Raw genomic sequence first — 21,445 nt, forward strand, 5'->3', positions numbered from 1 at the left:
ACAGAAACAGAAAAAAAAACAAAAAAATAGGCACGTTTATTTATTGATGGTCACTTTGAGGTTATTTTATGCTCCTGTCAATTTGACAATTTTTAATTTCTTTCACTTATTACATTGATTACAAACATAGCCTTTCGAGGCAATTGTCAACAAATTTGACACATTTATAGTTATTTATGATCAATTTAAATTTGTTTCTGATCTAGCTCAAATATACGTAAAGTTACTAGATAATGACGTCATCGCAAAAGGGTAAAAATTGGACTAAGCAGAAATAGATAAATGACAGAAAAATTATGGATCAAAAAAAGAAACCGACAGTACCGACGCTTTAAATTTTAATCACGACCTGCTCCTAGGACCTGCTGTATTATAACCGGCCTGTTCAAAAGTGTAATTTGAGTGATCCCCGCAGAGCGCTAGTGTACGGGCGCTTTTTGGGGATATTATTCATGTTAAGTTTTTGTCACCGAGGGTTTTTCTCGTTCTAATGACATTCGAATTTTAAATAAAAAATAAAACAATACAGTTATATTCGGTATTGTTTTAGAAAGAAAATATGAACTTGCTGTACTCAATCTTAACTCTAAAATCATGTCTAAACATATTTTTCCGCATTTTTATTCTTTAGAAGTGCCTGTACTGTGTCGCCCTCATCGGCGAAAATTGGCTCTTTCTCGGAAACATTTTCGCAATGCTTTTTTAATGAAATGAACAGGCCGGTTATTATACAGCAGGTCGTGATTTTAATAATCTAGTAATCGGCGCGGAAATTGCTACCAACCTAATTGTGAAAAACTGAAAACATTACTAGCTTAATTATTTACTTTTTAAATCCTATTTTAAATATTTTTGAGTTATTATAAGAAATTTCCCGCGTGAGCACTTTATTTCCAGCACGACCTAAGAGGTTAGGTTACGTTAAGTAATAAATATTTGTTGGAGCAAATGTTTGTTTTGTGCGTAAATAAAATCGGACCTGTGTTTTTACAATGAGGTCTGTTCAGGTCGTAGAGGGTTGAGGTATACTGATTTATGTTGGTTAACAATAAAATAATATCCCCAACAAACATTGAAAAAGTTGGCAAAACTGAAATGACCGATCAATTTCTTCAAATTGACTTATTAAAAAAATGTAAATTTAATACAATGCCGCAAAAAAAAAAGAAATTAACTAGAGAATATGGGTGAATTAGAGTTAGTAAAAAAAACCGGTGGAGAATTCATTTTAGATTAATCTAGAGAACAAACGCGAAACTTTCACCGGAGCTAATTTCATAATTTGCAGCGATCACAGAAAACTGTGACTCGTATTGCTTACCAACCGTAAAGAGAATAAAACACCAGATTTCTGGTAATTTTAAGGCTCCGCGATCGTATTATTTTTATTTAAACATTTTTTGGACGACCCAGAATCCAAATTCATTAAAATCGATCGAAGAAAATAAGAAAACACTGACGTTGATAAAATAGTCTATTTACATTTTACAAGATTCAAGGTAACAACATTAGTTAGCAAACGGACGGATTAACTGCTATTTAAATTGACTTTAAGACCAAAACCGAATTTTGGTCACTAGATTACACTACAAACTCATAAAAATCATTAAAAATCTCCATTTTAGTGATCAACTACATCTTAAAAATACATATTCTTAAATCACAGAACTGCATCATTTTTTTTCGTTTATTACACATTCCCACGTCGGAGGGGCCAATTTGCAGAAGTCACTCTGCGATTCGACAGATCGCGATAAAAAGAATCGTCACGTTCCGCAACAGTTTAAAAACACAAACGAATATCACGAAACCGATCCAGAACAAAACGAAAATGTAAACTTGGGCGAATTTGCAAAATAAATAATCCGATCTGTGCAAACTGAGCTCGACGAGATTTCCCAATTTGGACGGTTCGTTGACGGGATGCTATCGAAGGAAGAAGCTCAACAGTCTCCTCCTGGGCGGCGCCACCGGCGTCTGGACGATCTGCTTCATGGTCATCTCTTGGGACGTCAGCTTGCTCTTCAGCTGCTCGTCCAGCAGCTCTTGCATATCCATCTGTGGAAAAAAATGAAGCGTTTGTTTGTCCCACGCGACCCGTCGAATCCGATCTCACCTGCCACTGTTCGAGCTGCTGACTCAGCTCCACCTTCTGCTGTATCGCCTCCAGGAGCTGGCTGTTGGCCTGCATCAACTCGACCCTCGTCTTGGCCAGCTCCACTTCCGCCTTGGTCTTCCTCTGTATGGCCAGATCCCTGTCTTCCCTCGCCCTGACCACCACGTCCTCTTGGGCCAGCGATGAGTGCGACGCGTCGTTCCGCGCCCTGTCCCTCTCCTCGAGCGCCGCCTGGAGCTCCACCTCGCACACCGAAACCTGTCTCACCCTCTCGATTACTCCCCAAAATCGGCATCACCGCCGCCGCTCACCTTGCTACTCAGCTCCATCATCTTCTCCGACCTCCTGGCCAGCTCGACGTCGCGCTCCTGGATCTCCCTCCTGGCCTGCTCGAGCCTCTCGAGGAGCCGCACCACGTCCGTGTCGAGGACGAGGCCGACTAGCTCTTGGGCCACTTCGCTCAGCAACCCCGCCGAGAACTGCGCGTTCTCCTCGAACGACGTCGTCGAACAGTCCGAGTGGAGGCCGCTGTCGTCGTCGTTGTGGGATTTGAGCTGCTGCACCAGAGAGCGCAGCTGGCGGTACACCGACATGCACTCCTGGGAGAGGGTCGGCTCGCTTATGTCCATTTCTGCTAAGAGAGATCGTTGTTCACCGGCTACAGTCATAACACACAAAATGTTAGTCACTGGTGGCGGCCGAGGGGTTGGGGACGGGTTGCGTTAGTCGGGCGATCTAACCAACACCCACACGTAACGTACAGGTAACGGGGAGGGCGCAGTTACATAAATGTTACAAGCACGTTCTGTAACACACACATAAAAACACACGACAATGTCAACTGTCTTCCAATTTAAATTCGCAACAAGTGAAGCCTCTCGGCTTGGGTCAAGTGTCAAAACAATTAAAACACACCTACGCCACCTGCTTGCATTCGATTCGTTTTTGCCGAACATTATTGTCATGACAACATCACACTTGACCAATAGAAACTCTCCATATTGATGTACGAGATGACGTTTAATGATTGAGACAAATTTAGTGGGTTGGCACTCCCGAATAATTGGTACGCCTGTCGCCTAGTCATTCGTCAAAGAGTTGTGTTTTGATTCGCTTTCTAGGTTAAGATTCTAGACATAAATAATGACAATTTGATTTATTTTGACTTTTGAACTGTCAAATTTTAATATGACAGTCAAGTGTACCAACATAAAATCGTAAATGTGTTGCCACCCGAACAAAAATAATTTCAATCATTAAGTCACTCGGTACTAGGATCCGCACAAAACTTAAAAAAACAAACGAATTGTGGCGAATGTGACATACGAGTAACAGCCGTGTAAATGACAAATGACGATTGTCAACCGCAGCCTACTCTAAAAGTGACACAATTTTATGACAAGATTGATTTCTATCTTTTGTTTACGTACCCATCTTGCTTGTTAGTTTCTCGCAGTTAACGATAAAAAATGCAAGTCAAACGTTGTCAAACAAATGAACATACACTTAAATCACGCCTACTTGACCCTACTCAATTCGTTTTCGGTTTACCGGATTGTTACACCAGACTAAATGATGTGTTTCGTCGAGTAGGCGTCGAAAATAACAACGAAACATAATTGTCATGACAACGTCATACTTTTGACCAATACAAAATATACAGATTCGTTCGGACTGTCATTCTGTTGCATCTGGTTCGAGTAATTTCAATGTGACGTCAATGCGACATAAACGTGACGTAAGCCACAGTAAAAGTCCAATGGGAAGAACCTCGATTATAGCAACAGCAATCTCAGTCGACTGTTTTTTGTTTGACACTCGATTGTCGGTATTCTTTGCGCCTAGTTTTTCTAAATCAAAGTAGTACTGTGTCAAATGTCAAACAAACGAAATTCACGCCCACTCGACCACACTCGATTCGCTAATTATTTTTCGGAACGAATGTCATAATCTGCGAAGTAGGCGCCGAAACCGGCAACGAAACGTAACTGTCATGACTTTTGACCAATCAGTGGCCTTATTGAAATCGGATTGACGTCAGAGTCCGTCTTAAAAACAAATGAAACGTGACGGTGGATTCGTGGCGAAAACCTACAGGTTCTGAGGGTTGATTGTCGTGTGACGTTTGCAATTGAGCCGGGTGTACTATTCCGGACACGGAATCTTGGCCACAACTGACATTTAACTGACAAATATGTGTGAACTGGCCTTCATTGAATATAACCCAACTTTTGACTGGATAATGCCATTTCCCTGCTTTTTTGATGTCATAAGAAAAACTTCAAAGTGATTTTTAATAACTGTCATTTATTAACGACACTAAAGATTGGTTTACATATTTTTTTTTAGAAATGTCTAAAAAATGTTGGCCAAGATTCCGTGTCCGGAATAGTACCTTCCCCGTTACGTGCGCGTTCGGTCACAGGTTGCAACTTACCATTGAGTCTGTCCTCGACGGACAACGTCTCCTGCGGTAGCGAGTAGTCCTTGAGCGAGTGCTGATACCTGAGATCCTGCTCCCTGGCGTGCCTCTCCAGGAGCAGTATTCTGTCGGAGGCCTCCTCGAGAGCGTTGGCCAGGGTGTCTCTCTCGGCCGCCGCGAGATGGAGCCGCCTCTCCAGCTCTTTGTTTTTCTCGGTGACCAGGTCCAGCTCGTCTCTGAGGCCGTCCACGCTGCTCATGTGCTCGTGCAAGTTGATCTTTCCCAAGGCGCATTCCTCCTTCAGGTGGTCGATTTGTTGTTGGAGCTGGCCCTCGACGGCGGCCGCCTCTTTTAGTTGCGACGTGAGGCGGGCGTTTTGGGCGTTCAGTTCGGCGACTAGGGTGCTCTTGTCGCGGTCCCATTGCTTCAACAGGGACTCTTTCGTTGCTAGTTTATTCGATAGTTCGGCAATGTCGTTCTGTAATTCGAGTATTCGTCCCTCGAATTCCGACTCTTTGTTGGCTAGTTTACGTTTGAGGAGGTGTCGGTCTTGTTCGACGGCCTGTAACAAAAATAGGGGCCCCATTGACATTTGAATTTGACAGCTCTGACACAAAATTGGTACCAATGATTCTCGCGCATAGGCAACCAAATATACACCACGTCAGCGTTGCACGTCACAGACACGCAGACCTACCTCACGATATACAGAGTGTACTATTGACAAAGTGGAACTTTTCTGTTCCTCGACAATGGGAGGAAGAGGATGTGAGGGTGCGGAGCGGGCCAGGTGTGCGGGTGTGCCGTTTCCGGCGTTCTTTTCCACCCTCGTTGCCGGAAACGCAACAAAAATCGAACCGCGCCTGGGAAAATCTTGGAAAAATTTCGGCGCGTTTCACGCACGGCCGCTTGCGTTTTGTTCAATTACAATTTAAATCGATCGAAAAAAACTGAAACAATGGCGGTTTTTTCCGCAGAACGAGGTCCTTGTCCACCGGTTTCGGTGTTTTTCGAGCTCGTGGGCGTAGTGGAATTAGATTATGAAGTCAACGGGCGTCCTTCGCTTTTTTCGTTGGTTCGCGATGAATGTTGGCGACCTTAAGGCTCGATTTCACCGCGGTTTCGTCGATTACTTGGGCCGAGACTGCGACGATGACAGCGGATTTAATCGGGAGAGGGATCGATGAAGATTGGCCTACTTTGATTGCGTCTCGAGGGCTGAGAGAGGAAATCCGGTTGGGGTTGGTTTTGACGTAGATTGAGATTACGTTTTTTTGGCGTTGGTCCGACGGTGTTGCGTGATCGAAATGTATTTTTTTCTTTGGAGTTGGATGATTAAAAATTATCACGACAAAATGGCGTGCCTGTCTGACCAACAAATCAATCAAAATGGAGGGAGGAATGGGAACAATAACAAGAAGAAAAAAAAATAAGTCAAATAATAAATGTAGATGACATTTGAGAAAAACTTTATTATTAAAAAATATGACAAACGTTAAATAAGATATACAATGTGATCAAAAAGGAGCAGGCGTTGCAAATTTTCGGTCATGTCGTAGCGGAATTCTATGCAAATAGGCGCTCAATGCATGGGCGTAGACAATTTGTGGTCTCAATAATTGTGCATTTTATTATTATTATTGATAACGGCGAAAATGTATCAAATAAACAAGAGCAAAATTTTGCATTTGTAAAAATGTGTAATTTACCAGCTTTATTGCCAAACGCGACGCTACTGCTAAGCCGATTTTTCGCGGAAATGACAAAGAAACGTTAACGATGTGCTGTTGTTAACCTAGAAAACAACTTTTCAATTTCGACAAAGCTCACAGACGTTTACTGTAATTGTAAGCAACGGAATAAGTGGTAAGTGGTAAAATGGGTTTTACCGTTGAAGATAAAGCATTAATTATTAATATGAATTAATTTTTTTCGACTTTTCGAGAGGTAGGCGGCCAATAAAACGACTGTGTGAGTCAATCTAAGACAAACTTTTCGATAAAACAAAAGATGAGGTATAGTGCGTCTATCGATGTTTTGAAACGACTTTTTAAACACTAGTTAACATTTTGGGTCGTTTATGATGGTCTCATTACTAGGGGATTATTTACCTACCCTGTAACGAAAACTCTCGATGGTACCTGCGGATTATTGAGGATCGGTTACTCACTACTTTTACGACAATCTTTGTTAGCCGGCAATAAACCACTGAAGGAAGCAAAAGGTCGTTTTAAAATATCGATAGACGCACTTTAGCACCCTTAATTTGTTTTCTTTACAAAGTAATTTAGAATAAAATTCTCTAATTAATGTTGTGATCGAAACAAAATAACAAAAAATGCTTCTAAAAGAACGTTACTTAATTTAATAATGGAACAATTAATTACAAAGTTATTAAATTAAGTAAGTGCGTAGCGTTATTAGTACATATTAAGACATTGCAGTTCTTAACTTATCTTCATCTTAACTTTCATTAAATTAATTATGAAATTATTACATGACAGTCGCAGTGATGCAAGTACATTAGTTAAATTGCAGGTTGAAGGTAGGTATAATTTAATACACCGGATATCTTAGTGTAAATTTTAATTTAAATTCATAATTTCATCTTGAAGTGATCGACAGTTTTATGAAACCTGAAAAATAATTTGTTTGTTGAAAATAAAGGAAAGTAAAAAAATATAGAAAAGGAAAAATATTTTGCTTTATTTCTTAATTTAACTAATTAATGTACATTAACTAACGATTGCTTTAATTATTTTTTTAAAGGTCCGTCAAAAAAAGTGCAAGTTTTTTTATTCGTTTACGTTGATAAAATATGTGATTTTTGAATCGGTCAAGAAGCGTTAAAAAAGTGCCAACGCACGAGTTCGTATGTAAATTGTGATTTTTTTGGCATGAGTGGGGCAATTTAAAACGCGAGTAAAACGAGCGTTTTAAAAGTCCACGGGTTCACACAGGAGAAAATTGTTAAATTTTGAGTGTCGAAAAAATTGTTATCTAAACTTACGGGCACCAAAAAAAATTTTGTATGCAACTCGTTAGTAAAGTATCTTTTTTTACTCGGCAGATTTGCGCACTCGCTTCGCTCGAGCGGCAAATTTTCCTTCTCGTAAAAAAAGTATTACTTTACTCACTTGTTGCATAAATAACTATTTTTAGTTGGCGGGTCAATTAAATTAAGATCAATTAAGGCAAGGAGAATTTAAATTAAATTAATAAATAATTGAGTAGTGACTCTAAAATGGCGTAGTGAAAGTTATTTATATTTACTTTTAAGGATAATAATTGTTCTAAAACAATAAAAACTAGATTAAAGACAAAGTTTTTCACATTTTATGTTCATTTTTTAGTTTAAATTAAAATTAAGAAAATGTTTAGGTATTGTTTAACTAATGCTCAAATAAAAAAATAAATAAATTTAACAAAATATTTTTAATTATAAAATTAATTAATTAGCAGTTTATGCACGCACATTTTAGGTTCCCACTGCAGAAATCGCGATTAATTGTTGGTTTATCTTCATTTCATCTTTCATTAAATTAATTAATTTAATTCAATTAACTTGTTTTTGTCCATAGATCGACCGAGAAAATGATGAAATCGTTGCATCACAATTTGTACAAAACTAAGTGGACTGATGAAAAGAGAAAAATCAAAAAATGCAAACAAAACAGTGTTGGCAAAGGCAAAAATTGAGAAAGCAAAAAAGGAAGAGTGTAGTTATGAGAACAATGAAATGTTACAATAACAAAGATAAAAATCTTGAAGAAAATCACGTCTGTTGCTTCAGCGGATACAAGTTAATTAAAATTAAAATTAAACCAGAAATTTAAAGGTCACATTTAAGTTCTTTCCATTTCGGTAACGGTCAAGGAAAGAGTAATTTGTTCTTAAGAGAACTGTACCAATTACTAAACAATTACGAAGAAAACAATAACGTCATTGGATCGTGTCAGCAATTATTAGAAGTCGCAATCCGGCCTGAACGCCGTGCCACCGGTAGAGAAAATCGTAATAAAAATACATAGTGAAATAAAAAAGGCGGCCATTTTTGTTCGTGTTCCACGATTCAAGCCTGGCTGCATAAAAAGATCAATGTCCCACATAAAAAAATGATCACAAAGCAGGCGTGAAACGATATGAGATCACCATTACCATAAAAAAGAGTCCATTTGAAATTCACCTTTCCGCCAAGGCGCGTGACACAAAACAAATAAGTCTAGTAGTGAGAAAGAGGTCGCGAGATTTTTCATAATCGCGCCTCCTTCATCATCATCAAATGATAATTAAGCACAATTAACCGATGAGAACCGAATAAGACAAGGGAATCTGGTGGAATTCGATGCGCGAGGTTGGCACCGCCGGCTTCGATTTTTCCCCACGAATCGGCTGACAAGTGAAAGAACGACCGCCAAGCAAGGTCACCGGAGGTCACGTTTAAAATCCAAAGCTATACCTTTCCAACTGAGTCATATGCCAGCCAGCGTTACGGCAGCTTTGCGCAACGAGATTCGAGCAAACATTGCGAGATTTTACTTGAGCCGTTAAGACGACTTAAGTCGCTTCCGGTTCGGTGGGAAGCGGTCGGGTTGCGTTTCGTCATTTTTCGAGGAATCAGACCGGCAGAAGCGAGGGGCAACGGGTTCTTCCGACGGGAATGACATCGAATTCGTGTCTCTAACGGGACATCTCAAGATGTGGCGCTTTGACAGCGATTATGCAGAATAATGGAGTCGCGAGTTAATGTAAATTTTGCTGCTTTTAAGTGGGAATTAAAGTAAACTTAGGAGACAACAAGATTCGAATGTTCACAAAAATATTTACCTTTGTGATTAACACAATGACCTCATTGTTCGTCTAAAAATAACGTCATAATATGTATATACATATTACTAAATTGAAATTTAAGTGAAAAAAATTTCACTTTTTCACTAAGCATAACTTTTTCAATTTTCCTTCATTTCCTGTAAATTAAATTGTTAAGAGTTTCTTCCATTAGTTATACCTAATTATGTATTATAAAAAAATTAAATTGTTTAATTTTTTCCTATGCGTGCATTTGATTTTTTTTTATAACATTGCACATTGACTTGACAATTTTCAAAATTGTGCGCCTATGAACTGTCAAAAAAATGTCAATTCTATCCTACCTACAGAGGTGCCACATACATTTTCGTACATAGTTGCCATATTTATCCACAATCATTTTGAATCCCCGATTATTTGAATCTGATAGTCAAGTGTACCAACATAAAACCGTAAATGTGTTGCCAACCGAATAAAAAAATAATTAATAAGTAATTTTACTTTAATTAAGATTTACATTTTAATTATTTGAACATAGAGAGAAATGAAAAGGTAAAAACTAAATAATGCGAGCAGATTAGTATAAGTTCAATTAAGTTTACGGATCTTAATTTAATTTAATTTAAATCAAAAAGTTTCTTAATTTCCCCAAACTAAATTTAAATTGGAATTCATCAAGTATCAGAGTTCGTTAAGTCATGTCTACGGTTAGTTTAGTTTGAATTAATTTTCATTTACACTAACAATCAATATTTACCGCCTTGCGTTCCACTCAATAAGAGCCAATTACCAACTAATGTCAATTTAATTTCACTCTTCCGCAAGTGCAAATTAAACAATACTGTACAATCACCGAGAGCATTGTTAGTTTAAATTTACATTTTCACTTAGGAATGGTAAAAAAAATCCGTCTACGACTTTAGTAGATCACATTTCTGAATTTTAAATTAATTTATTCAAATTAATAAAACAATGTGTTAATTAAGTCCGCATCGTGTACCGATTTACATTACATTTCCATTAATAAATACGTCAAGTGTGGATCACTAACTTTTAAATTTATGTTAGTCAAACATTGGTTTAATGTTCCACTAACACATTCAGTTATTGGGAATCAATCGTGGATAAATTAAATTATCAATTTACATCAGCAGCAACGTAATTAGATTGGTCTTAATCAGATAACTCCCGACCTTGATAGGCTACAAATTTGAACGCGTGCGTTTTGCTAATTTAAATTGTTAATTCCACCGATAACGTCTAAATTCACTCTATTATTTCATCACCCTAAAATTAAAATTATCACTTTAACCGTTAAGAAGGGTAACGATCACGGCTCATGTTTATTATCGTTAAATATTTACAATTAATTTAATTACATAACGCGACAATAATTACGACATTAGTTGTGTCACACAGAGCAAAGTGTTAATTTAATATTTAGCCTTAAGTTAATCGCTAATGTCTCGAAACCACTTTTTTCATTCGACGATTGTGTTAATGAAAATGACAGGAAATTGATTATCTCATTAGTATCGGAAAAAACTTACACTAACGACACGAATTAAGATCAACTAGAATACATTTGTGGCATATGTAATACTCATTACTCGTCAGAATACAATTAAAAATTTACATTAACACTGAAACGAAACAATCAGATTCGTCATTATTCGGCAGTTGTAGACCTTGGTGTGATTTTATGTAAATTACATGTCGAATTAATTTAAATTGCTAATTTACGCAGTTTTTAAAAAGATGGCGTAGTTAATTCCTAGTTCTTCACAAATTCAATTTTTATCTTACACCAAGTCCACGTAACAATTGACTGTCATCTTGATGTAAGTGTAAAATTAGAAGAAAGTCCTAATTAGTGGCGATGGAAATTGAAAGTTGGCGCCATTCCCGTTGGGCAAATATTTACTGGCAATTCTCTAAGTGGTTATGTTAGTGTTAAGTTTCATTTGTCGGTAATGTTTAATTATTGATTGGAAATTTAGGTCGATTATGTTTGGATGGATTAAAATTAAAACTGCATTTTAGGTAGAGCTCAATTTATTGCAGTGCTCGTTCGAAGCCTAGGTCTTAGGTACTACAAATAGTACATTAGTAGAAATACAATTGGTACAAACAGGTTGTAAAGAGTGATTTAAAATACATATTGAAAAAAAAACAAGATAAATATCAACCAAAATATGGAGCAAACCTAGGTGCGTATTAGGTTTGTCTAGGCTGGTAAAAAATCAGAAGAAATAATATGTGATTGATAGAGTGGAAAAATAATGAACATTTTATGTTGATGAAACCGTGAATGATTAAAAGATCTGTGCATTGAGAGAAACCTAAATATCTATTACCTAGGCTTCTTAAATACCCAGAAAACAATCGCACGATTCTTATCACTTATCTACATTCAACGGCTCAGACGAAGACAGAAGAATAACAATCAGGCAGTATCAATTAATAATAACATTGAAAAAACCTAGGTATGTATTAGGTTTTAGGTTTATTATGCGAGTGTTAGGATGAACGCAGGTTTCAGGTTTTTAAATATTGCTATGGAGCAATTCTCAGAATCCCCGAAGCGTGTCCACTCCTTCAGGCGATACCGCAACAAAAATCACTTTCCCATTGCACCACTGCACAACACATCCACCAATCACATCCCTTGTGCGATCACGTGCTACTTCATAAGCAATGCCAACCAATAAGGTCAAGGCGACAACACCGAAAATTACCGGATCGCTCCGTAACAACCAGCACACGGAAAGCGTCCTACTTGCTCTGTTTTCGGAAGATTTCCCAAAAAAAAAACCGTTAGCAAATAAAAAACAACATGGCGCCCACGACGTGTGACTACAACGCGACCTACGTCGGTTTGTTTTCGGTCATGTGACTCATTAGAGTCGCCTTCGACTGTTATCGATGCAACATTGACCTTGCTGATATCGTCGCCGTTCGGCGCTTTTACGAATTTTTCCAAAACGCTCGCGTCCACATTCGATAATTGGATAATGGACGGTCGTTCGTTTGATTTTTATGCTTTCGCTTTCCGTGTTGTAAAATGCTGCGGCTTTTAGCAGAGTCAGGTGTTGGGATTTTCTCCGTTTCGTTGCTTTCTTCTCCACTTTTTCGCTGATTGACTCTGATCAGTGCGTTAATGTACCGTTCCTATTACATCACTAATCGGCATTGTTCGATGGCGCAATTAATTTTCTCCCTTTTTATTTCGTTCCCATTTCAGAAATATTTTTCCGCATTGGTGAACTCGAGTCGCTCTTTAGCCACATCTACTCTTGTATTGGACGAAGACGTAAAACTGCAATTTATTGTATTTCACCAGAATATTTGAACGGCAATAAAGAAATCAAATCTCGCATTTCGACACAAATTTTATTAGAGTGACGGTCCAAAGAAGGCGTTTCATTAATGGAGAAAAGCAGTTTACCTAGTTTTAAGCAAAAACAACTTCTAAAATCTTTCAATCAAGAAAAAACAAAAGAAAAAAAGAGAAACGTAAGAAATCATTGTGGAGAGATGGCAAAGGAAATGAAAGAAGAAAGAGTCATGGAAATCTTCTAAGTAGACATCAGGGAGTGTTGTTAATAAATAATGTAGTAACCAGTGGGTGTACTATAAGCAACGGTGTACCTCAAGGAGTTCTTCTTGGACGTGTGTTGTTCCTCCTAGGCTAATGGGCACGTTTAGCAAAACTGAAGACCGGAAGCAAGTTGTGATAGCTGAAGATAAGATAGGAAGGAATTTCTTTAGAGAGGAAAACGAAGCAAATCGCCAAATTAAATAACAAGACAATCCCTAAACATTACCTCACGTCCACCATTATTAAACCGTTTAATAACACATCACAGCGATTTTTTCGAGACGCTCTCATTGAGTTGACGCAACCGCTTTTACTTTCTTCTCATTCGCTCCTCACACCAAACATTCCATTCGAATTCGTTTCGTCGTTTCTTTTTCTTCTTCCTGCGTCTGTTTTCAAAGACGTAGGCGGCTCTGCGTCCTCTTTCCCCGTTTTTTGCCGGCCTTTGACGTTGGTGCTGTCACGCAATGGCGGCAAAAAATCTCACCAAAATTCCAAGTCGTTTGGGGGCGTCGCTCCGCCGCTTCTTCTCCAAAAAGGAGGACTCGTCCTCGTTCTGGAGCTACTTCACGGGCAAGAAAACGGAGGACAAGCCGCCCGCGGAACAGTGCAGGAAGAGACAAGGTGAGGTCATTACCAGCAGCACCACCAGGGATGCGAGAGACGTCGCCACGAGGCCCCCGTCCACCACGCACATCTAGGCCGGGGGCGCGATGGGGCTGCCAACTGAAACACTTCGAAAAAGTGCGGGACGTTTGTAGGAAATTGTGTAAGAAACGGACTTTTCGATGTTTATTTCATGAGAACGAGCGGCACGGTTTTGTAAAAAAACGCGAATAATTCAATTCAATTCGAATTAAATTAATTTGTCGGTTGAGTTTCGCATTGCTCCATCACCGGTTCTGTTATATAACGAATTCCATTCGGGTTTAACCTCAAATTTGAGTTGGAAATGTCGCGACATTATCGGAGATTTTTTGAGGTTAGGGTCGCGAATTTACAAATTCGAGTGAAACTGCACCTGCAGATTAACTCACCGGGTTGCTCTCGACGATTTATTGGATTCTTTCGATACTGTTGCCGATTTATTGCACCAACTTGCACAATAAATACCATTAATAAACAAAATCAAAACTGACAAACCTGGAGTCAAAGTGAGGGGAATTTTGAATTGATTTTTAATATTTTCCAATAAAGGCGTTTCGAGGTCGATTTTCCACAAGAACGCTTCGAAAGACTCAAAAGCGCACACGTTTTGTGCGTTCGAGTAACTCAAATTGTGATTTTCTTGGTGTGAAAAGTAACTGTCAAAAATGAGGACCTAACCCAACTTTTGTGATTTTTCTGGGAAAAACTCCAGGAACAAGAGTTTATATTTACGTTTCTTGTACAATTTCCGTCACGTCGTGGCGCAAGGCCCCATTCCGCACTCCTCCGCCACTCTCACTAATTACCGATGGCGGTCACGCTCGCACTGCGTCCGTTATCCACTCCAAAAAAAAACTAATTAGCGAATCCCACTTCGCAGTGGTGCGCGAGGACCCCGACCTGAGCCGCTTCGGGGGCCAGCCCTACAGGACGTGCGGCTCGGCGTACGTGATCCAGAAGGACGTGATCCCGTCGTGCGAGTCGGAGCAGTCCGAGGAGGAGCTCACGCTGATGAAGATGGAGGCGGACCTGAGCAACAAGGACAACGTGTGCGACCCGATGCCGCCGTTCCAGACCGTCGAACAGAGGATGCTCGATCTGACGGAGAGGAAGCTCCATCCGTTCTACAAGAGGTACATGGCGATGCCCAAGAGGGACCGCGAGGGGGCGGAGGCGGCGAAGGTGCCGTACCCGCCGTACAAGTGCAAGTGCGGGCCGGTGGAGACCGATGAGATCCCCGACAATCTCAAGTTCAACAAGGAACTCCTCGAGAAGAAGAACATCTTCGCCGACTTCAAGAGGGTGGAGCTGCCCAAGCAGATGGTGGTGAGGATCGTGGAGATGGAGAAGAACAGGAAGCCGACGCTCGAGAAGAAGAAGAAATGAAAGGGGGGAGAGTGTAACGCGTTGTAGAGGAATTATAGAGTTTTGACATTTTGATTTGACGTTTTGATTGACGTTTCGGGGACCTGGTCGGTACCAACTTGAGATTTTTCTGGAAACGTACCCAGAACTCATCGCACCGTACCATCTGGCCCCTCCTAGAGACCACCGGAACCGGAAAAGACGAACCGCGCCATTGTAATGCAATTTTTTTCCAACCAACGTGAAGTGTGTCGAGGGATTTCGTAAGTTTTTTCGGTGCGTTGAACAATGCTCGTTTTCTTTTTTTGATTTATATTATAACAGAAATGGTTGCGTGTCCGAGCGCAATCAAGGTACCATATCTGCAACAGCCGACTTGATGTCAGCCGGGCGGGAAAAACGAAGGGGGGAAGATTTAGGTTATCGCAACCCTGAAACGATTCCATCGATCGCGTCGAGATTTCTCTATTGTTTTTCCTTCACCGGAACGACGAGGTCGCAGCCCCCGACGCTTGTGACAGTTCGATTGGTTCTTCTTCGGTTGGTACCGAAACCGAAAGCACCACTCTCGCCGCCGCTCTCGCTTTCTGGCGGAGCAGGTTGTCGCTTATTTAAATAATTTTATTGGAAATATCTGGAGCGTTCGTGCTCGAATTAATATCTCACCTAGTTCTCATGGACGGTGAGGTTGGCGCAACGTGACATGTCTACCAACGTCACACGGAAAACGGTAGGCGGACTCTTAATGTTATCGCCGTTTTTACGACCTCACCTACGCCTCGACCGGGGGAATAATCGCAGATTTATAAACAAATAACGACAATCTTTCGCAAAAATTTCTCATTTGCTCAACGGTTTTTTCGTAATTGAATCGAAACCCGAAGAAAGTGCGGCGGCGTTTTGTTTCCATTGAATTTTCTTATGCGTTGCGTAAATTGCTGATTGGCAAAGAGTCAACGGAGTTATCTCTTGAGGGGTTTTCTTGTGCAATGTGGTCTATTGTTTAGTCTTTGGAATTTCGTTATTCTGCAATTTAGCCTTCAAGAGGGACAACAGAAGCTGGGATAGGTGTCTCCAAAACAAGAAAAAAAATAGGATTTGAAGAAAAAAAACAACATTTTTTAACACAGACTTCTTTTGTTTTAAATGGAACGTCTTAAAATGCCGTTTGCTCCAGAAAAAATAAATTTCTGCTTCATTTTATTTTTTTCTCTATCTTCCCCAAATCACCACAATATAGTATACTAATAGAAGAGGTCCGATAACATAGCACTGGGGCACCCATTGCTAGTTTTCTTGTTCTTTCTTGTTTCTCAATCTAAACGAGAGTTCAACCAATAAAATGTATTCCTGGCTCTCAGAACCCAAATCGTTTTGGTACCATCCAGGTTCCACACCCCGAAAAATACTGTATTAATCACCTCGTTGTCCTAAATCTTCTCGAGCACGCCACGAACCCACTCCGGGATTTTCTTTTGACTCAACAAGAGAGGTCCACTTACGTAACCTTGGGGAACGCATCACCTCCCATTTAAAAACTGTTCGTCAACTCGTCGTTTGCATTTTTTGCTTCCTCGCATGTTTTACATACCCGGTAGGTTTTGTAACCTTTCCCTTTCCCCAATCTGCACTTTCTTTTCGCTTGTGCATTTTGACGAAGTCGTGTTGCATCTAATGCATAACAATTACTTTGAAATTCGTAACAGACGGATGAGTCACATTTTTATGACCGTTCTTGGAATTTCCTTCCTTCGCTAATGCAACTTCCACAGGTTGTTCTTTATTTGCACACTTTTATTCCAACTATTCGCGTTTCTTTCTGTTGCAAGTCACGATCTTGAAATGTCACTCTTGCCGATTCGGCGCCATTTTAGGTCACGTGACCCGGCTTGAACCGTCTCTAGCGTCAAAACCGCCAACCCGACCCTCCCATTTCAAAATTTATTACCGTTACGAGTTCTATCGATTATTCAAATAAACAAATGACTAATACTGTCCTTGAGTGGCCTACCACTACTCAAATAATAAAAATACTAACAAGAAAAAAATTTACATCCGTCCTTTTCGCTCGTGTTTTCCTTTCTACTTCACATGTACCTTTTCTCCCGAAGCTAATTTCCTCATTTTACACAATTATATTTCTTCCTAGAGTACCAATCAGTGCGACAAAAACAAAACCACTCTACAATGTACCTAATTTCTCTCAGAACCAGACCATTTACATATTGAAAGTCGAGGCATTTCCAGTGAAATCAGAAGTATTGAAAAAATCAAATGCTGCTGGTAATTGGCTCTTGTTAATTAACCGCCACGTCGAGAAACATGTCGCATTTGACATCTGCCCCGCGAACAATACAGTTTCCTTTCCTGGCGACACTTCATTTTGACGGGGCCATCTTGCATCACGTGACCTAACCCGTGTCAAACGTCAACGGTCGACTTTCGCGAGGTCGAAGAGGATCCGTTGACACTGCAAGGGTCGCGTTGCGTCACGATCCAGTTGCAGGAGTTCGAAATCCCGCTTTCTCGAAATCCAAGGAAACAGACGACTGGAGCGTAGAACAGACAAGAGGCGACACAGCGCGATGCTGAAGAACAAAGACAGTTTCCTTGTTTGCGGACACGACAGCGTCGATCATGATAATAATTTGCGTAGTGGGCGAAACGCGATCTGTCACAGCAGTCCGGTTCACACCGGCCGACATAACCTCAATCTCGTCGCGCTTCAAGGTCATTGTCTCTTGACAATGCTTGACTTTTCGACTTTTTTCGGCTTGACTAATTGGTTCCGCATCTGTGATTCACGCCGGTAATTAGGTCGTTCGTTTTTCCCCCGAGTGCTTTGTGGAAGTTCGGATATTGTAGACAATAGTTGAAACTTCTTAATGAGCGATCGCTTCTGCACTTTCTACGAACCGAACACAATCGTGACCGATCCGCGAATCGTTAGTTGGAAGAAAATAGTTCACGTTTTTTTCGTTGATTGTTCGAAGAGCGGCGCAGATGACGCGACCAGGATTTCGCAAAAGTTTCAAAATCACAACGACGAAAGTCGAAAACGCTGCTGTCTGTATCGATTTGCGTCAGAATTTCGTCAGTTGGTCGATAATGGTGTTTTATTAATCGGGCGTAATAACGCATGTACAGCGCCGTTTAACGAGCGCGTGGAGTGGCTGCCGCTCGAATTTTCTTTTCCTGTTTTAATCCGGCATTGTTGCTTTTCATTGGCATGATAAAACTGTTATGGTTTCATTAAAAATATGCCTTAATGGCCCATCAATCGTCCTGGTAATTTTCTTTCTAATCATCATCGTTACCGTTATTGCTCGGTTTCATTTTTTCCTACTAGAAATAATTGTTAATCAACTCGAACGACACCAAATGACAACCCATCATTTATTTGATCAATCAATCAAACAGCGATCAACCAACTGATCAAACTAAAATCAAACTAATGCTGAAATCGTGATGCGTCAAAAAAATCAGTGTTGCGTAAATTATCACAATTGTTTTACTGATCGTTTAAAGAGATGTTTTGATTGTTCAATTTTTTTCATCGTGATTAACAAAGAAATTTAATATCTGTAGATCGTTTGTTTATTGATCTTAACTAATCAATTACATATTTCATATACAGACAAATTAATTCCACCCTAATAAATCAAATAAAATAACAGATTTTATTATTAGTAGTATGTTTGGTTAACGTAAAACGAATCATTTGATCAACACATCAATTAAATTTGATTTAGATATTTTAGGAACAATAATTGAAGTACGAATGATCACCGCACTACAAAGATTCAAACTGATTAGTTGATTAACAGATTATTCGATTTGTCGATAAATTTATTGATATGATCGTCGATCAAAGATTACTGACCCTATATCACCATAAATACTTAAATGGACACTTTAACCACCGATTTGTTATTAATCTCATTTTGTAACAAAATCAATTTGATTCAAATTAAAACACTATCATTACCAGAACTCGAGAAAATGATTTATGATCAATTTTTTCATTTGTTACTAGCTACAGCTATTTCTACACAGGTCAAAGCTAATGATTATGTCGCGGTCGTGAAAGACCAGTATTGATCAATACTATTTTCCTAGTTCGAGACATCTAAATCAATGTTTAAAAACATTAAATCATTTCATAATCAATCCTGAAAAAATAATTTAATCAACTAACCATCAATCAATTTCGGCACGTAATAAAAATGAACCAAAGGTCAAATTGAGTAAATGATCATTACGATACCCTGATAAAATGATTACTTAATTTATTGATGCGCTACTTGACATTTATTTCCACATTCATTTAATGATTAAAACATAACATGGATAATCAACAATCATTTTTTAGTAAAATTTTACTGATTCGAATCTGATTCATCCTAAACGAACAATTTGGTTGTCATTTCTTATGTAACAGATTGATCAAGATTAAAACAAATTGAAACTGTGTCCTTTAAACGAATGATTTAATCAACTAATAATGACAGATCAACTGAAGATAAAATTGATGAATCATCAATTATGTACATAGTCTGTCAAAAAATTTAATAACAGTAACATATTGCACACTAACTTGATCAAACGTCACTGGTCAAGATAATTTTGATCGCCGATTTATTTGATCTTCACCCAAGTATTTGATTATCTTCGAATGGATAATTTGATCATTCCTCGTAAAATTAATCAGTCTATAGTCTATATAACTTAGAAACGAGTAAATAATCATTGAAACAGTTTGAATGAATGATCATTTGATCAATCAATTATTTGATTTGAGCGTAAATTAAAAGACAAAATCATTTCCGAGTTTAAATTCGAGTTAAATCTGAGCGAATAATCATTGCAATGACTTGAACAAATTAAATTGAAATAATTGACAGGTGCGTTGACCACCTTTTGTCAGACAGCAGACCCATTGAAAACAACCCCAATTCCTCCCCACGGAAATCGTTCAAGTTTCATAATACAAAGCCGTCACAAACACAATAGCGAAAACGAAATATTTACACCACGCCAACTTGTTCCGACACTATTCAACTTGTTGAAAATAAAATCGTCTTTTGTTTTTCAGCATCATTTATCAAGTGTGTCGTGGTACAGGTACAGCTGATCCAACAAGTTTTTCCTTATTGCGAACCAACACAAATGACTCACTTTATGATTATACAACTTTGAGCTTATTAGGAGGCCGCGGATGAATCATTTTTGTATTTTTGGAAATTTTCAGGTCCGGCTCCACCTCCACAGTCCGGTCCTGTACATGCAATTCGGTTACGTCATCTGACGGTATCGATCCGGTGATCACACCAGTGTTATAAATAGTACAATCGGAGTTATCACCATATCAGATTGTTATTTATGGCGTTATCGGCCATGTTTGCAACATGGCCGCCACTTCCTCGCCACTCGGGAACGAGCCGATTGCGAAAGACAATTAGAATCTGGCCCCGTTTTTCGAAAAAAATCTCGTTGAATTGTTTACGTAAGAGTTCCGTAACACTGGCGACCAGATTAGAAGTGTAGCCGGTCGACTTGATTGCGGCGGAGTTAATCGTCCGGAACCCGTTTAATAAGTCTCCTTTCACTGGTCCCGAAAGGGACAAAAACTCACCTCCAGCTTCTTGGAGTAGTCGTCGATCACCGCCTCGTGTTGCTTCTTCAGTTCTTCGTTTTTCTCCAGGAGGGCCTTGCCCAGCTCGGCCGCCAGCAGCAGGTCGTTCTCCTTCTGCTGCAGCTGGGTCCAGATGTCCTCCGTGGGGCACTGGTTGTGGTCGATGGCACTGCGGTTCTCCATTTCTACGATGTACTCCTCGAGACTCTTCAGCATAGCTGACGTTACAGGAGCGGCTTCCGGTCGACCATCCTCGGCGGGGACGAGCACGGCACCATCGTTGTCGCGGTTTTAGCGGGACATCTGCAACAGGGCCGACTCAAAAAGGGGCGCTTTGAGGTTAGGTCACGTGGCCGTCAAATCGCTACGCCAAATGCGTTATTGTTCGGATAAATGGCTTTTCAGACTGATTAAAGTCGTTAAATTTCCAATTCGCCGGTGGGAGGCCGGGAAATCGGCCCGATTTAATGCCATACTCTGTGGGTAAACACAGACAACGTCTGTCAAAAATGACACAGAGGTACGCTTCCAAAATGTGTACCTAAAGTCAATATCGCAATTGGAAAACGACGGAACTGTCAATTTTTCGGAAAATTCGTTCGATTCAGGAGAGAAAATGTCTTGTTTGAGGGCCACCCTGTAAATTTGAAAGAGTAGTGTCAGCGCTGACAGCTGTCATTAACCCGCAGTGGATTGTCGGATGTTGCAGGCGCATCGATAATAAAAGAATGCGAATTCGATTAAATAACTGGCCCGGTTGCAAAATTGCGAAAATCCGCTGTCCGGAAATGCAAAAACTGCTTCCGACAAGAACAAGAAAGAGTGCTGTGGAATGCGCTAATTGACACT

The 21,445-nt window shown here is 39.7% G+C and overlaps 2 protein-coding genes across 5 annotated transcripts; one reads left to right on the top strand and one right to left on the bottom strand.

Annotated features, from left to right (window-relative positions):
* Nucleotides 1-1,461: 1,461 nt before the first annotated feature.
* On the bottom strand, nucleotides 1,462-20,812 carry LOC138129998 (bicaudal D-related protein homolog). Of its 4 annotated transcripts, none has more exons than XM_069046349.1 (5): nucleotides 20,597-20,812; nucleotides 4,554-5,100; nucleotides 2,428-2,747; nucleotides 2,117-2,374; nucleotides 1,462-2,058 (listed from the first exon to the last, which is right to left on the bottom strand). In XM_069046349.1, the coding sequence occupies exons 1-5, from the start codon at nucleotides 20,810-20,812 to the stop codon at nucleotides 1,927-1,929; spliced, it is 1,473 nt and encodes a 490-aa protein (XP_068902450.1). In that variant the 3' UTR covers nucleotides 1,462-1,926. The 4 variants fall into 4 exon arrangements, with proteins under 4 accessions (XP_068902450.1, XP_068902449.1, XP_068902448.1 ...); XM_069046348.1 differs by having other exon boundaries at nucleotides 2,428-2,750; XM_069046347.1 differs by having other exon boundaries at nucleotides 2,428-2,774.
* On the top strand, nucleotides 13,062-15,036 carry LOC138130002 (uncharacterized). The gene is made up of 2 exons (XM_069046356.1): nucleotides 13,062-13,572; nucleotides 14,477-15,036. Exons 1-2 carry the CDS (start codon nucleotides 13,416-13,418, stop codon nucleotides 14,980-14,982), a joined length of 663 nt encoding a protein of 220 aa, XP_068902457.1. The 5' UTR covers nucleotides 13,062-13,415; the 3' UTR covers nucleotides 14,983-15,036.
* Nucleotides 20,813-21,445: the final 633 nt, after the last annotated feature.

The sequence above is a fragment of the Tenebrio molitor genome, chromosome 4, assembly GCF_963966145.1.
Source record: "Tenebrio molitor chromosome 4, icTenMoli1.1, whole genome shotgun sequence".
Lineage (NCBI taxonomy): Eukaryota > Metazoa > Arthropoda > Insecta > Coleoptera > Tenebrionidae > Tenebrio > Tenebrio molitor.